The sequence below is a fragment of the Mesoplodon bidens genome (genome assembly GCF_964165515.1).
Source record: "Mesoplodon bidens genome assembly, chromosome: 15".
NCBI classification, from domain to species: Eukaryota; Metazoa; Chordata; class Mammalia; order Artiodactyla; family Ziphiidae; genus Mesoplodon; species Mesoplodon bidens.
In genome coordinates, this window is record NC_138171.1 from 44,007,895 (window position 1) to 44,024,428 (window position 16,534).

The 16,534-nt window shown below is 57.6% G+C and overlaps 2 protein-coding genes across 4 annotated transcripts; both read left to right on the forward strand.

Moving 5' to 3' along the window:
• Nucleotides 1-1,312: 1,312 nt before the first annotated feature.
• PRSS36 (serine protease 36) lies at nucleotides 1,313-10,491 on the forward strand (the record flags this gene model as incomplete). Of its 2 annotated transcripts, none has more annotated exons than XM_081255933.1 (15): nucleotides 1,313-1,349; nucleotides 1,617-1,685; nucleotides 1,873-1,908; nucleotides 2,135-2,297; nucleotides 2,738-3,018; nucleotides 3,310-3,476; nucleotides 5,130-5,379; nucleotides 5,490-5,619; nucleotides 5,953-6,209; nucleotides 6,304-6,467; nucleotides 6,842-7,079; nucleotides 7,192-7,333; nucleotides 7,609-7,874; nucleotides 7,952-8,073; nucleotides 8,337-10,491. In XM_081255933.1, the coding sequence occupies 15 exons, from the start codon at nucleotides 1,313-1,315 to the stop codon at nucleotides 8,613-8,615; spliced, it is 2,601 nt and encodes an 866-aa protein (XP_081112059.1). In that variant the 3' UTR covers nucleotides 8,616-10,491. The 2 variants fall into 2 exon arrangements, with proteins under 2 accessions (XP_081112059.1, XP_081112060.1); XM_081255934.1 differs by having other exon boundaries at nucleotides 1,650-1,685.
• Nucleotides 10,492-12,174: 1,683 nt separating this feature from the next.
• On the forward strand, nucleotides 12,175-16,488 carry PRSS8 (serine protease 8). Of its 2 annotated transcripts, XM_081257230.1 has the most exons (6): nucleotides 12,175-12,515; nucleotides 12,791-12,808; nucleotides 14,476-14,638; nucleotides 14,918-15,189; nucleotides 15,280-15,446; nucleotides 15,579-16,487. In XM_081257230.1, exons 1-6 carry the CDS (start codon nucleotides 12,431-12,433, stop codon nucleotides 15,900-15,902), a joined length of 1,029 nt encoding a protein of 342 aa, XP_081113356.1. In that variant the 5' UTR covers nucleotides 12,175-12,430; the 3' UTR covers nucleotides 15,903-16,487. The 2 variants fall into 2 exon arrangements, with proteins under 2 accessions (XP_081113356.1, XP_081113357.1); XM_081257231.1 differs by lacking the exon at nucleotides 12,791-12,808 and having other exon boundaries at nucleotides 15,579-16,488.
• The last annotated feature ends 46 nt before the right edge of the window (nucleotides 16,489-16,534 follow it).

Here is a 16,534-nt window from a genome sequence, read left to right on the forward strand (position 1 = left end):
CTTCCCAAAAAAGAAACAGCATGTAGGCTTTGCCTAGGCCTCTGTTTTCTAGGGAAACTGGACTAATAGAGTATTGTTATTATTAGCTTATGTTATTGATAAGAAAATAGATATATTTGTGTGGATACTTTTTGTTTGACCCTCCATTTCCATTCCCCACACTTCTCCATCCTGATCTGTTCCCCCAAAGGGTGACCTTTATGGACCACATCATGGGCTCCCTTGCACTCTGACTTCTGGTAGGTTTCAGATGATGGGAGGAGCTGGCAGGTGATCAGAGAGTAGGAGAAGAGTGAGATAGGGACTTTTCTTTCCCAGCTCCCTCCCTGCTGAGCCACAGGTTGATAAAGGTTGCCTTCCTCCATTGAAGGCACTCCTGTTGGCTGGCCCTCTCCTACAGCCCAGCTCTCTCTTTCCCAGTTCCAGTATCTGCTCCCTCACTTTGCCTCTCTGTTACTGCTAGCCCCCGGGTGCTTCACCATCCCTGTCGGTTTCCCTGTTCCCTGCCTACACCTCTGTAAATAGTTCCTTCATTAAACTCTCCTCAATTCCTCTTCGAGGCACCATATTTCTTAAGTAGACTCCTACTGAATATACTGATGGGTTGAGTGACTTTCCTAAGGTCACACAGAGTAAGTGGCAAAACACCTGAGAGTACTTACGCTAACACAAAGAAGGGTGGAGTCTTTCTCGGCCTTACCAGCCTGCCCAGCCCCCTCCCAGAATCCTATGTCCTGCCCAACCTGCCGGAATCTGTGATCCTTTTGTTGGGATGGGATTGAATTCCCTAGGGCTCCCGTCCCAGACCTGGCCAGCAACTCCAGTAACCAGAGCTGTGTGAGAAGAAAAGGCCAAGCCATTGGGGTAGCCACACCCCAAAGAGAGATGAAGTCTCAGGTGAGTCACGCCACTGAGGGGCCACTTTCTCTGTCCCAAGGGCCACTGCTGACCTGCAGCCCTGCCTCACCAAGGACCCAGAACTTTGGCCTCCCAGCCCCTGGCTGTCCTCTCCTTCCACCTTTGTGGGTTCTCCCACCCAGTAAGTGTCCTGGAGCAAGGACACCTGCCCCCAACACCCACACAGGGCCTCTAGAGACGTGAGACGCGCACAGGGCTCTGGGTGGGGACTTCAGGCTCCCTACTTCCTCCTTCTAGCCCCAGATCCACTCAGATTCCCAGAGATGGGCTCCAGCCAGGGAGGGTGGGGCTGTCCCTGGGACCATCAGGAGTCACGGGCTGCCTAGGCAGACAGAGCTGTGGCCGGGAGCAGATCTTCACCCATCTCTGTGCCTCCAGCTGACTCAAATGTACCATGTCCCAGCACCTGCTTCTCCCACTTGCCATCCTTGGTAACCTCAGGGGACAGGGCATGGTTGTAAGGGGCCTGGCTTCTAACCTCTGGGGAGCTGGAAAGCAGGACTCCAGGGGTCTGCCTGGGGAGTGGGGTGTCAGAGGAGGCAGGGGAGGAGGACATCAGCGAAGGTGGGAGTGAGGCGTCGGGAGGGGAAGGAATAGCATATAAGAGGAGGAGGAAAGGAGGCCTGGGTGCCATGGGGGGATGGAGAACCTGTAAAGCTTGGGGGGAGGGGGTCAGGGAGGGCGTGTTGTGAGAATAGGTCTCCAGCCTCTTCCTGCCTCCATCTTTCCAGCCATAAGCCCCATCCCAGGAGCCTTCCAGGACTCAGGTAAGGCAGCTGGACTTGGTGAATATCACCCACAGAGGCAGAAAAGATGGGAGGGGTAGCATGGGTGCTGGCAGGGCGGCTGAGAGGGCAGCGAATTGGGGAAGAGGAAAGTAGGAAGATGGCAGCTGGGCACTGTCAAGGGCTGGATGTCATCAATATCTTCCTCTTTTTATCCTGTGACTCCCAGCTCTCAGTCCTACCCAAGAAGAACCTGAAGATCTGGGTAAGGAAGGGTGGGGGGCTGGTCCTCAGATCTCAAAGGAGGTTAAAGCTGGCTAAGAGATGAGGGAGGTGGAAATGATCAGAAACTTAGAAGTGCCCAGGTTCTCTTTGTTCCCTGTTGGGGGCAAACTGAAGTGGATTGGGGGATGGGGCTTTGCCCTGAGTTACCTGGGCCTCTGGCTTGGGGGACAGGGGCAGGTGATGACCTCCACGGTATCCCATTGCAGACTGCGGTCGCCCTGAGCCCTCTGCCCGAATCATGGGGGGCTCAGACGCGCAGCCGGGCACCTGGCCGTGGCAGGTGAGCCTGCATCAGGGCGGGGGCCACATCTGCGGGGGCTCCCTCATCGCCCCCTCCTGGGTCCTCTCGGCCGCTCACTGTTTCGTGACGTGAGTATTCGCCCACGTCCAGCCCCTTTCTTTCAAAAGCCAAGCCCGCCCCGCAGCTGGGTCCCGCGGACTCAGGCTAAATTGAAGCCCAGCCACCCCCGCCTCCCCGCCCTCCTGAAGCTAAGTGCTCTGCGGGGTATCCAGGTTCGGAGTGTGGTGAGGCCGCCAGCAGACTCCGCCCACCACTCCACCAAATATCCGAGTCTGAATTCCACCTTTCCAAAGCCCCCCATCAAGCACCTCCAAATCGCAACCGCTCCTCCCCCTTTCAGAAGTCTGTCTCAACCTCGATCGCCCCAGCCCCGAATCTGGATCGGATTCCGCCCCTCCTGGCTTCCCGCTGACCCCACCTTCATCCTGGTTCCAAGTGCCCAGCCCCACGAGGCCTGCCCCCTCCATGCGGTCCACCTAACCCCACCCCGGCCTTGGCCTTGGCGCAGGAACGGGACCTTGGAGCCCGCGGCCGAGTGGTCGGTAGTGCTGGGCGTGCACTCCCAGGACGGGCCCCTGGACGGCGCGCACGTCCGCGCGGTGGCCGCCATCCTGGTGCCGGACAACTACAGCGGCGTGGAAAGGGGTGCCGACTTGGCCCTGCTGCGCCTGGCCTCTCCCGCCAGGTTGGGCCCCACCGTGCGTCCCGTCTGCCTGCCCCGCGCCTCGCACCGCTTTGCTCACGGCACCGCCTGCTGGGCCACGGGCTGGGGGGACGTCCAGGAGGCCGGTGAGTGGGGCGGGGGCGGGGGGGGGCGTCTCAGGAAGTGGGTTATTGGTGAGGTGGAGGGTACCAGGTGGGGCCCCAGGGCAGCCCGCACTGGACGCTTGATGGGGCCGTTCCTGAGATGAGGCTGTAGGAAGAAGAGCAGAGAGGAGCAGGAGGGGACATTGGTTTGGGATGTGGTGGGCGCAGAGATAAAGATATCCAGGAGGCAGCTGGAGGGGACCAAGCTGAGCCCTGGGGAACAGGGGGCTGCATTCCTGACTCACAGCATTTCTTCTCTGGTTCTGCCCACAGACCCCCTGCCTCTCCCCTGGGTGCTACAAGAAGTGGAGCTAAGGTTGCTGGGAGAAGCTGCCTGTCAGTGTCTCTACAGCCGGCCTGGTCCCTTCAATCTCACTTTCCAGCTATTGCCAGGGATGCTGTGTGCTGGCTACCCAGAGGGCCGCAGGGACACCTGCCAGGTGAGGGGAGGCCCCTGCACCTGCCTGAAGGGCCAGGCAGAGTCCTCACCAATAGGAAGCAGTATGAGTAACAGACAAATCCCATCTCTCTCATATTTCTGAACCCCATCTGCAAAAAGAGGGCAAGGTTGCCAGTGGATGGGATCGATGTGAAGATTACAAATGGACAGAACTTGGGGCTCAACAAATGGGCACTATTATCGATGGCAGTATAGCCCAGTGGTCACATGCCAGACTCTGGAGTGTTAGCCTGGTTAGAAGCTCAGTGCCACCACTTATTAGCTGTATAGCCTTGGCCAAGTTATTTGACCTCTCTCTGTGCAGATTTTCTCATCTGGAAGATGGGGATGGAAGTGTTACTTGTCGGGAGGTTATGATGATTAAATAAATCATCATATGATTTATTTAATCATCATGATAAATAAATTTGTACATGTAAAAAACATTTAGAACAGTGTGTGGTCCTTAGTAAGAGCTAAATAAGTATTAGCTATTATTATTACTATTATTATCATTATATTATTATCCCATATCGTAGCCTATAGCACAGCACCTATTACTTAGTAGATACTCAACAAATAGTTATTTTTTAAAATGAATTAATCCTTCACAGAAGGGAATTTTCCAGATAACCTGCTGAAGGCCAAAACATGATATATTTTAACCATTTTCCCCAGAAATGTTCCTCCAATGGCGCAGAGCTTTGAGGGCACTCAAGCATGCATGGTGGTGCTGGGGATTCAGGCTAGACGGTTTTCAGGGTCCTTCCCAGTTATGAAGTTCCAGGACCTAGGGACATAATCCCTGCCTTCTTGAACAAGACTGCCAACAATTCAACTTCCTCTAGACCAGTGCTGTCGAATAAAACTTCCTATGATGATGGAAATCTTTTCTATCTGCATTGTCTGGTATGATAGTCACTAGCCACACTGGCTATTGAACATTTGAAAGGTGGCTAGTGTGATCAAGGAATTGAATTTTAATTTTATTTAGTTTTAATTAATTCAAATAGCCACATGGGGCTAGTATCTACCATATTGGACAGCACAATTCTAGATGATTCTGCACCTTCTTTGTAACCCTCCTGGGGTCACAGAGGTGCCTAACCTGGAATATAGTGATATCTTAGGGACAATGCCCCAGCATTAAATGGCCCCAGAACCCTTGTTTTAGTGTCTGTTCCTGGTAGTTCTTCCTCCTTACTTGCCTTCAAACTGTCCCTTCTTGCTGCTTTTCTAATAGCCTATTTCCAACAGCCTTTTCCTCCTGAATGCTGGCATCTCTGATTTACTTTAACAATTTAACAAGGAATTCTAACAACTTAGAAATCAAAGGCACGGTTTGTTTGAACTATTTATTGAACAAGAATCATTGGCTGTGAGTGAGACCTGCAGGCCTCTCTGGCATGGCCTTTAATGCGTTAGCTTGGTGCTCCTGGCTTTGACTGCTTATCAGCCTTTCTGCTTTACAAGGCTTTCTTCTGGTTAGAGTTGTAGGGATTACAGAGGACAAGGCACAGCCAGCAAAGGTTTCTAGGAGAAGGTGGCTGTATGTAGGGCCAACCAGAAGAGGTGTAGAACCTTTGCGAGGTGGTCCGGTATAAGCTGGTGGGTCTCTGGGCTGATCCCATGACACTAAGTCATCTATCATCAGGGAGACTCTGGGGGGCCCCTGGTCTGCGAGGAAGGTGGCCGATGGTTCCAGGCGGGAATCACCAGCTTTGGCTTTGGCTGTGGACGGAGGAACCGCCCCGGAGTCTTCACTGCTGTGGCTCCCTATGAGGCATGGATAAGGGAACAGGTGTTGGGCTCAGAGCCTGGCCCTGCCTTTCCCACCCAGTCCCCGGAGCCCCAGTCAGGTCTCCCCGAACCCACGGATGAGAACTGCACCATCGCCCTGCCAGGTGAGGGGGGGCAGGACCCCTGGATGTCAGCTGGATCTGGGAGATTTGAGTTCAGGTGGAAATTGCCTGGGGTTCAGGAAGCCCCCTCACTCAAGCCTCTCACCCCTCAGAGTGCGGGAAGGCCCCGAGGCCAGGGGCCTGGCCCTGGGAAGCCCAGGTGATGGTCCCAGGATCCAGACCCTGCTATGGGGCACTGGTGTCTGAAAGCTGGGTCTTGGCACCTGCCAGCTGCTTTCCGGGGTGAGTGAAAACCCAGTCTCAGGCAGATTCTTGCCCCTTCCCCCATCAGTCTGAGACACTATCTAACTGGCCCACCCCTTCCCCTGGGTAGGATAGGGGTAGGGGAGTGGGGTACCATTGGGAGGTGTATGATCCACCTCAAAAATCGGGGTCCTAGTCTCTCTGGGGCGAATAGAGGGGTAATACGAATTCGACCCAGGATTGGGGTGGGGGGGAGTGTCTCAGGTCCGGGATGCAGAATCCTGCCTGGAGATCCAGAGTCTAAGCCACGGGTGGAGGTTTAGAGCCGAGCATCGGGATCCAGCCCACATCCCCAGTCTCCCCATCCCGCAGCCGCATCAGCTCAGACCTCCCACCCCGCGACCTGGACAACTGGCGCGTGATGCTGCCCTCGCGCCCGCGCGCGGAGCGGGTGGCACGCCTCGTGCCGCACGAGAACGCCTCGTGGGACGACGCCTCGAACCTGGCGCTGCTGCAGCTGCGCGCACCCGTGAACCTGAGCGCGGCCCCGCGGCCAGTGTGCCTACCCCACCCAGAACACTATTTCCTGCCCGGGAGCCGCTGCCGCCTGGCTCGCTGGGGCCACACGGGTGAGCAGGGGCCCGGCTCGGGCCGGGGGTGGGGGTGGGGGCGGAGCCGGGCCGGACACCACCGCAGCGCAGGCCTCCTCCCTTTCTCTTCCAGAACCAGTGCCCGGAGCCGGTTCGCTGCTTGAGGCGGAGCTGTTGGGCGTCTGGTGGTGTCATTGCCTGTACGGCCGCCAGGGGGAGTCAGTGCCGCCGCCGGGAGAGCCGCCTCAAGCTCTCTGCCCCGCCTACCAGGAGGAGGAGGTGGCGGGCCGCTGCTGGGTAGGCGGCAGGGGGAGGGGCCCATGGGTCTGAGTGGGAGGGAGGGGCAGACTGGGGGCGAGGCCTGAGAGAGACAGGAACTGGGCTCGGAGATCTGGGGACGGAGGCGGGGTTAAGGCGGGGCCAGAAGGACTTTGGGGAGGGGCAGCGAGACCCACCGGGCCTTTTCACTACCTCTAGGTTTAAAGAGAATCCTAAACTGAGGGCCGACTTATTACACAGATTTGTATTGGAGCCTGGCTTGGAGGAGGTGGGATTTGTTACGTCCGAGTACGCGAGAGTGTGGCGTCCAGGAAAGCCCCGGGACCTTTGGCATCCCCTCATCAACTGGCACACACGTAGAGGCTGGTAACACACACACTCTCTCGCTGCAGAACTACTCTCATTGGAGCCTTCTATGCCGGGAAGAGGGGACCTGGTTCCTGGCTGGAATCAGAGACTTACCCAGTGACTGCCTGCGTCCCAGAGCCTTCTACCCGCTGCAGACCCACGGCCCATGGATCAGCCATGTGACTCGGGGAGCCTACCTGGAGGACCAGCTGGCCTGGGACTGGGGCCCTGAGGGGGAGGAGACTGAGACACAAACTTGTCCCCCTCACACAGAGCATGGCGGTGAGGAGGTGCCTTTGGGGCTTAGGGGCTCCTGGGAGTGCTTAGATCCATGGTAGGGGCTTTGGGGGTCAGCTGTTGGGCCCCCACTGAGGGAGTCGCCTCCTCTCCCTAGCCTGTGGACTGCGGCCAGAGCCGGCTCTGATGGGGGTCCTGTGGCCCTGGCTGGCAGAGGTGCATGTAGCTGGAGAGCGAGTCTGCACTGGGATCCTCGTGGCCCCAGGCTGGGTCCTGGCAGCCACTCACTGTATTCTCAGGTGGGTCTCACCCATCTCCCTGGCAAGTGGGAAAAATTGGAAGATGGGCCAAAGGACTCTTTCAATAGAGGTTTGTTCTCCTTTTAGGGCTTTTATAGCACAGGGTAATTGCTGCGACGTGTTTTGAGACAGAAGAGAGATTTGGAAGGAGGAATAATGAATGAAGGAGTTAGTGGAATGACCCTGGAGATTCATTCCACCCTTTCCCCTGGACTGGGAAGGACTTTATCAGCAATGAGGGGAACAGGAAGTGACACTGGACCTTGTTCCAACAGGCTGGGCTCTACCACAGTGCCTTATATTGAAGTGTACCTGGGCCGGGCTGGGGCCAGCCCCCTCCCACAGAGTCACCAGGTATCCCGGCTGGTCATCAGCATCCGCCTGCCCCGGCACCTGGGACTTCGGCCACCCCTGGCCCTCCTGGAGCTGAGCTCCCGGGTGGAGCCCTCCCCATCAGCCTTGCCCATCTGCCTTCACCCAGGGGGTACTCCCCTGGGGGCCAGCTGCTGGGTGCTGGGCTGGAAGGACCCCCAGGACCGAGGTGAGAGCCCTGGGTCCTGGGGGTGAGAAGTGGCTGGACACCAGAATCCCTGGGACAACCTTCCTTCCTCTCTCTAGTCCCTGTGGCTGCTGCTGTCTCCATCTTGACACCACGACTCTGTCACTGCCTCTATCAGGGCATTCTGCCCCCTGGAACTCTCTGTGTCCTGTATGCAGAGGGGCAGGAGAACAGGTGTGAGGTACGGAGCCTGGGTATCCTGGTCCAGGCAGGGGAGAGGCAGTGCTGGGCAGCTGGACACCAGGGAGAGGGCAGGGTTGGAATTCTTGGGTGCTGGGTCTCAGATAGAAAGAAGCAGTGCTTCCTGGCTGAACCTTGAGAGAGACCAGGGGCCAAGCTGCCTGAGGATGGAGACAAGCTGTGCTTTGTGGCTGGGCCCTAGAAGGTGCAGGGGACCAGAAGGAAGGGTAAGAGACCCTTTTGGTCTTGGCTCTGATGCTGCAGGTGACCTCAGCACCTCCGCTCCTGTGCCAGACTGAGGAAGGCTCCTGGGTCCTCGTGGGCATGGCTATTCGAGGCAGCAAGGAGCTATTTGCCGCCATCGCACCCGAAGAGACCTGGATCTCCCAGACAGTGGGGGAGGCACATTTCCTGCCCCCCAGTGGCTTCCCCCACTGGCTCCCAGAAGGCGGCGACCTCTGTCCCCCTGACATGGCCAGGGCTTCAGGTTCCCCTCGAGCTGCTCTTTTCCTGCTGCTACTGACCCTCCTGATCCAGGGCTGAGGGGGCCTGGGTCCCTGGGCCACCTCCCCTTCACCTCCCCCACCCCCTCCAGCCCTCTACTTCCCACCTGGTGGGGCTGGAATGTGGCCCAACCGGCTCTGTTCCCTTACCCAGAACCTCCAGAGCGCCCCACCCACCTAGACTGCAGCGGCTTCAGACAATTGGGCCTCAGTGCCCAGCTATTTTGGGCCCTGGCATGCTTGAGGGCAGGGGGAGCCAGCGGACCACAAAGTTGTAAACAGAGACACGCGTGGCCTTGTGGCATTGCTGGGGGCTGGCTGAGGGACCCGGGGAAGCTCCAGGGAGCGGGCCTCTTCCTCCTGAGCCTCTGTGAGTCAGGCCTTGGGCTCCCAGAAAATGTATCCCTGATAATGTGGCATCTGTCCCTCATTCCTGCCCCAGGGTGGGGGAGGTCGAGTGGCCAGCTGGGTGTGTGTTACCTCCCCAGTGGAATCAGCATCCCCAGCACGCACCTGCTGGACACCTCAGCCCTAGCTCTCTTGGACCCTGCTGCCCCTCCCCCCAGAGCAAGAAGGACTGAGGGTGAGGGTCAGAGGAAGGGTCCAGGAGTCTGGGAATCCAGGGTCTGTCTGCCATATCCTGTACCCGCACGGAGCCTCCCCCATACACATACCCTGATGAATGGTGCCCCAGAGTGTTCACCTCCAGTGTCCCCAGTACACACACATGACACTTGTACCGTTCAAGGGTCCACCACATCCTGCCCAGTGCCCCCAGGGTTTGGGCCCCATCAAGAGTCCCCTGTATGTACATCTCACTACCTCCGCCCACCCCCACTTACCAGTGCGCCTCCCTGCATTCATTCAACCACGTTCCCTGCTAATTGCTAAGTCCCAGCACGGCTCGGGCCTTGACAAGCCCATGAAGTGCTCCCAACGTGGTGGGGAACACATGGACTGGGGATCGGGAACACATGGACTGGGGATCAGGAACAAGTCATAGAGGAGGTTCTAGCAAAGAATAAGGGCAAAGGGAGACCCATCCGGGGCAGGAGGGGTGCTTGGGGTGGAAACCAGATGCTGAGGGTGGCAGAGGGGTCACCTCTGGGGCTGGGGTCACCACCTCTGAGTTGAGTAGGCAGAAGGTTGGGGAGGGGGGACCTTACAGGGAAGCTGGAAGTTCTTGGGAGATTGAGAAGATGGGCAGAGGTTCTTAAAGGCCCTGGCTAATCGTTTTTCTTTTTTTTTTCTTTGGCCGCACTGCATGGCATGCAGGATCTTAGTTCCCTGACCAGGGATCAAACCCCTGCCCCCTGCAGTGGAACACAGAGTCCTAGCCACTGGACAGCCAGGGAATTCCCGGGCCTGGCTTATCTTCAGCTGCCAGAACCCAAAGAGAATATTCCCCTGCATCTATCTCCACAGGGACATACACCCCTACCTGCTCTCCATGAGGCAGGAGATTGATGGGCCTCAGGCTGAGTACCTGGAGTTTGTCCCCTGTGGGCAGATACTCCAAGATGAAGTGGAGGAGGCGCTAAGCCCCGCCCAGATAAGAGACCATATATTTCTCATTCTCGAGGTCAAGGAGACCTTCCCGACTATACATGCGCAGAAAGGCTCCTCAGAGGTCAAAGTAGGGGGTGCCACCCCACAGTAAGTGATGCCAACCTATCCATAGACCTCTTTGCTAGAATCCGTCTTGGCTAAGAGTTGCTCACGCACACGTGGGAGGACCCTGAGGTAAACCAAGTACAGACTCAGAGGCAGAGAAAGTAAGATGATTGGCCAAAGGAAACCTGGAAGAAATGCCCCATATAAGTGATTCAAACTACCCACGAGGTCGCGACTCTCTGAGTCCACCTGTGTGTCTATCCACACATACCCTTTTTCCTCCTAATAAACACTTTACTTGTTTCACTACTTTCCGTCTCTTTGTGGAAATTCATTTCTACACAGCTGACGGGACAGGGCCTTGTCACTGGCCACTGGTCCCTGGTGGTCTAGTGGCTAGGATTCAGCGCTCTCACTGCCACGGCCTGACTTCAGTCTATGGCCAGAGAACGGAAATCCTGCTTCAAGCCACTGCAGGCTGAGGCCACCCAAGATCACCCATACCCTGTCAGTCACTCGGATGTCATCCCCCACAAACATTTAATATACCCTGTCCTCTACCCAAACCCACCCACAGTGTTCAGGGTCTTCCCCCTCCACCCCAGCTTAGACCCCTTCCTGAGTCAATCTTTTTTTTTTTTTTTAAGAAATGTATTTACTTAATTTATTTATGGCTGCATTGGGTCTTCGTTGCTGCGCGCGGGTTTTCTCTGATTGCATTGAGTGGGGACTACTCTTCGTTGCGGTGCACGGGCTACTCGTTCTGGTGCTTTTCTTGTTGCGGAGCACGGGCTGTAGGCGTGCGGGCTTCAGTAGTTGTGGTTCGTGGGCTCTAGAGCGCAGGCTCAGTAGTTGTGGCACACGGGCTTAGTTGCTCTGCGGCACGTGGGGTCTTCCCGGACCAGGGCTCGAGCCCGTGTCTCTTGCATTGGCAGGCGGATTCTTAACCACTGCGCCACCCGGGAAGTCCCCCGAGTCGGTCTTGTCCCCTTTCCCATTCCAGGAATTCCCTGCCCTCCAGCCTGGGCCCTGAAGTCCTGGCTCAGAGGTCCAGACACCTAGTGTTATGGAAGGTAGGTGGACAAGTGGGGCTCTGTTTTTCTAAAGCTTGAAGCCAACACACTTTCCCAATTGCCCAGATTCATACACTCACAGAGGAAGCTCCTGACCCCCAACCCAGGCACATGGGCCTCCTTTCCCTGAACCTAGGCCACCTGCGCCCTCCTTCTGAGGACGATTCACCTGGACCACCCTTCCCCATCTTTGCCTTGTTAACACCTTTTCATAATCCCTTTAGGTCTCAGTTCTAAAGGCATCTCCTTGAGGAGCCCTTCTTGATGCCAGCCTAGGTCAGGCTCCTGTAAGTGGCTCCCAGAGCCCGCATTCTTCTTTCTCCATCACAGTTCGTAGCTTGAAATTATTCCATAATTGCTTGTCATTATATGATTCAAGACTGTCACCCCAACTTCACCATGAGCTCAGGGAAGGCAGGGACAGTGTCCACTTTGTCTCCTGTGCCTGGAACATATTAGGCACTCAGTAAGTATTTGTGGAATGACTTGCACCACCAGACATGCTCACCTCACCTCACCTCACCACGTGAAGATGAGGCTGCAGGCTCCACTGAAGGACCTGAAGAGGCCCCAGCCCGGGGGCGGGCCTGGCTGTCCTAGGCTCAGATGCCAGGCCTCAGGCAGAACGGTGGGAGAAGCAGCTGTGGCCCCCACGGTAACACAGGCCAGCCCGGGCCCTGGGGGCATAACTGGTCGTGGAGACCTGAAAGACCTGGGACCGAGAGCCGCTGGGTCAGGAATCCAGCCATCCGGGTTTCCAGCCCTGCCTGGGGCTGCTCAACCCAACTCCGCCCCCCCCCCACACACACACACACACCAGCCTAGGGGTCTGAGAGGACTCAGGACTTTGGCAACAAGAGAGGCCGGCTGAGCTGAGCAGGGAGGGCGGGGCCAGGGGAGGGGCCGGCAGGTAGATGTCCTTTCCCAGGAGCTGCCACTCTGGAAGGAAGATCTGCTGTGTACCCAGGCCGTGCTGGAGACTCGTCCTCACTGCCGGCTGCGGAGACCCCGGCGTTTACTCTGAGCCCGCTGCCTGCCTTCGAAGCCGTCTTGGACACCTGCTCCCGCTTCCCTCTGGTCCTGCCACCTGGATCTTGCCTTTGAACCCCAGCCTGAGGTCCCTTCCTTTGGGTGCCTGGTGTCTTCCCAGGGCCCCTGGTCCTGGGTCATGGCCCAGAGGGCAGGCCTGGGGCCTAGGTGGCTGGAGGCTCTGGCCACTCTGCTTTTGCTTGGATTATTCCGGAATGAAATGGGTGAGTGTATGGGGGTGGGGAGTGTGGAGCACGGGGGGGAGGGGGGGCGGAGGGCGGCCGGTAGTGCACCGGGGCCGAGGGTATAACCCTTTTCTGGGGCACATCCCTTATTCTGGGCTCAAGAACCCCCAGCTTCAGCCTCCCTGGCTCTTGGCCTCTCCCCTCAGCTTTGGCTTCCTGGCGGAGGCCAGCCCTCTGGAGAAGCAGCAGGTAAGGGGCCGTCTGGGCACTTGAGACTTCCCTGCTTACCCCTCCCTCTTTCTCTTTCCCTCCAGGAGCCGTTGGGGCTGAAGGTGAGGCTCGCCGGGGAAGTGGGGGGAGGGGGAGGGGAGGGGGAGGGGCCATGGGTTCAGATTTCCCTGGGGCGTTTGAGTGCCTGACCCTCTCTCTGCAAGGCCGTCTCGTTCACTCCTGTTGTCTTATTTAGGTCCCCCAGTAGCTCTGGGAGGCGAGGATTACAGCCCTCGTTCTTTGGATTAAGAAACTGAGGGGCAGAGAAATGACTTGCCCAACGGCACACAGCCAGTAAGTGGCAGAGCTGGGATTTAAACCCAGGTCTTGACTCCAAACGTGGGTTGTTTTAAGGGAAACAAACCAAGGATCCATCTCCTTGGCAATCCCGGCTTCACCATGTACTGGCTGTGTCTCGAATGCCAGTTCCCTCACCTCTAAAATGAAGTTGAGGGAGTTCCCTGGGGGTCCACCGGTTGGGACTCCGCATTTTCACTGCCGAGGGCCCCCGGGTTGGGGAACTAGGATCCCACAGGCCGTGTGGTGCGGCAAAAATAAAATAAAATAAAATGAAGTTGATTCTGGGGATTCCCTGGTGGTCCAGTGGCTAAGACTCTGCGCTTCCAATGCAGGGAGCACGGGTTCGATCCCTGGTCAGGGAACTAAGGTCCCGCATGCCATAAGTGCGGTCAAAAACAAAAAATTTTTTTAAAAAATGAAGTTGACTCTGTCTGTCTCCTGGGGCTGCAATGAAGAGTCTGGAAGATTAAGGAAGTGAAAGCCCCTTTGGGGCCTGGCGTTGCTTGAACTGCTGGTCTCTATTGTCCTTTTTACAAGGAGAGGGGGAGGAGCCTCACTGGGTGGTTTTCCCTGCTTCTGAGCAGGTGACTTTGTGAAGGGCACTTGGGTCCTGCTCCAAACAGCTGCCTCTGCGGGGGTGGGGCTGTCCTGGAAACTAGACATTCACACCCTGGGAGCCCGGCTGTTCCCTTCGTTTGCTCAACACAGATCCACGACTCCATCCATGTGCCCAGCCCTGTGCTGGGTGCTGGGGACATGGGGATCTGCCCTTGTCCCTGCCCCTAGGGAACGCCCAGGTTGGCTGGTTGAAGCAGACACCGTCATAATGTGGAACAGCCACGTCTGGGAAGCACGGACCTCGGGAGCTCTGAAGTGTTGCCTCACTCATCCAGCAGGGTCAGGGCAGGCTACAGAGGGACTGAGAATTTGAACCATCTCCATAGGCAAATAGCAGTTTGCTGAGCGAAGTAGGGGTGAGGAAAGGTATTCTAGGCAGAGTGACCTGAATAAGCCAAGGTCTGGAGGTGAACAAGTGTGTGGCCCGCTGTGACAGGGTGTCCAGAGGGATGGCTGTGCCATGGAAGGTCTAGTCTCTCGTAAGGGCAGTGAGGGCCAGGGAAGGATTTAAGCGGGGGTATGACCTGGCCAGATTAGTAAGGAGTGGAGCAGATGGAAGGCAGGAAGGCCGGTGAGGACAGAAGCTGGATGAGACCTTAATTAGGCACTGGGTCGAGGGTAGCGGGGGCGGGCAGAACTGACCGTGACTGGTGAGCCATGGGATGGGGACACAGGGTGGCTGGTTTCTGTGAACTCACGCCCCAAGCTCCAAACCAGACCTCCTGGGCTATGTCGGGAGTGGCAGGGTCAAGGATGTGGTTTGGGGGCCCCCGAGGACCTGACCCCCTCCCTCCCTTTCCTCCCTGGGCAGCCTCCTGCGGCGTGGTCCCCCAAGCACGTATCACAGGTGGTAGCGATTCAGCCCACGGCCAGTGGCCCTGGCAGGTCAGCATCAGCTACAACGGTGCCCACGTGTGTGGCGGCTCTCTACTGTCTGAGCAGTGGGTGCTGTCGGCTGCTCACTGCTTCCCAAGGTACCAGCTGGGTAGGGGGCAGGGCGGGGAAGTCAAAAGTGGGCTGGAGGTCAAAGTTCAAGGATCAGTGTAGGTCAGAGGTTGGAGGTTCTTGGGTTGTATCTAGGGATATCAATAAAGTCTGTAAGGATCCATCAGGAGTGAAGGCCAGAGGTCACAGGTCACAGGATAAAACTAGGATGCAGGGTGGACCCTGAAAGGTCAGGAACTGAGGTTGGATGCCACAAGGCAATGGGATCCCAGTCTCTCGGGTCCCAGCCTTCGCCCCTCTGCCTGCAGGGAGCACCACACAGAGGACTATGAGGTAAAGCTGGGGGCCCACAAGCTGAACTACTACAGCTCTGACACCAAGGTCCTCACGGTGGCGCAGGTCATTTCCCACCCCAGCTACCTCCAGGAGGGCTCCATGGGTGACATCGCACTCCTCCAGCTCAGCCGCTCTGTCACCTTCTCTCGCTACATCCGGCCCATCTGCCTCCCCGCCGCCAACGCCTCCTTCCCCAATGGTCTCCAGTGCACTGTCACAGGATGGGGCCACGTGGCCCCCTCAGGTGAGGGTGAGGTGGGTGCTGACGTCTAGAGGCACGGAGGGAGCCGACGCAGGGTAGGATGCCCTGGGTAAGCATCTTTTGCCCCCACAGTGAGCCTCCAGGCCCCCAAGACAATGCAGCAACTTGAGGTGCCACTGATCAGTCGTGAGACCTGTAACTGCCTGTACAATATCAACGCCAAGCCCGAGGAGCCCCACTTTATCCAGCAGGACATGGTGTGCGCTGGCTATGTGAACGGGGGCAAGGACGCCTGCCAGGTAAATGCGGGGGGTCCAGGGGAAAAGATGAGACAGGCGTGCCTTGGGAGATGAGGGCTCAGTGGGGCTGGCACGGATGGTTGGAGGCCTGGGGTCTGGTCCTGACAGCTGCTGTGTGGATTTTCTCCTCAGGGTGACTCTGGGGGCCCACTCTCCTGCCCAGTGGGGGGCCGCTGGTACCTGGCAGGCATCGTAAGCTGGGGTGATGCCTGTGGGGCCCCCAACAGGCCCGGTGTGTATACTCTGACCTCCAGCTATGCCTCCTGGATTCACCACAAAGTGGCAGAGCTCCAGCCTCAGGTGGTGCCCCAAATCCAGGAGTCCCAGCCTGATGGCAACCTCTGCAGCAACTACGGGGCCTTCAACTCTGCCCCAGCCCCAGGCTTGGTGAGACCCCTCCTTCTGCTGCCACTAGGCCTGACCCTGGGCCTCCTCCGCCCACAGCACAACCACTGAGCTACTCACCCTGGGAGCTGACTTGCTTCCGGGACCTCCACATCACACCCAAGGGCACACGCCTGCTCCCAGGATGCCTGACTTTGAGCCACTCCTTCCTCCCAGGACCCTGTGGGAGTTCAAAGCACCATCCTGACCTTTGAGCTGTAACCTCCACCACAGGAGTTTACTGCCTAAGAGTCCACTGGCTAGAAACTCTGGTCATCTCCATCTGCTGTCCACAAGCCTATCGGTTGGGCTCCTATGGAGCCCCCAAGGACCCTCAGCTATGACATTGGGCCCCGGCTCCCCACCTGTTTCTAGAAGACTGTCCAGATGCCTGCTGCTGAAAGGCTGGCTGTAGCACCTCACCTGCTCTGCCTGATGAGCCCCATCATTTCACCCTCTCACTGTTTTCTGGGCTGGGGCTGCCTCTGGGCAGCATGCTTTCAAGGACAGAAAAGGCCCCCCTCTTGCCTCACTGGCTGCCACGCCCCCCTGAGCCCTGACTCCTGGACTCCGGAGGACTGAGCCCCCACCGGAACTGGGCCCCGACTTGCACCTGGTGTGCGGGGTTAGACGGAGCGAGATGGAGTAAAATGTTCTGAGCACAACTGGCCGTGTGTGTGTGATGTGAAATGAGGCCCGTCCGC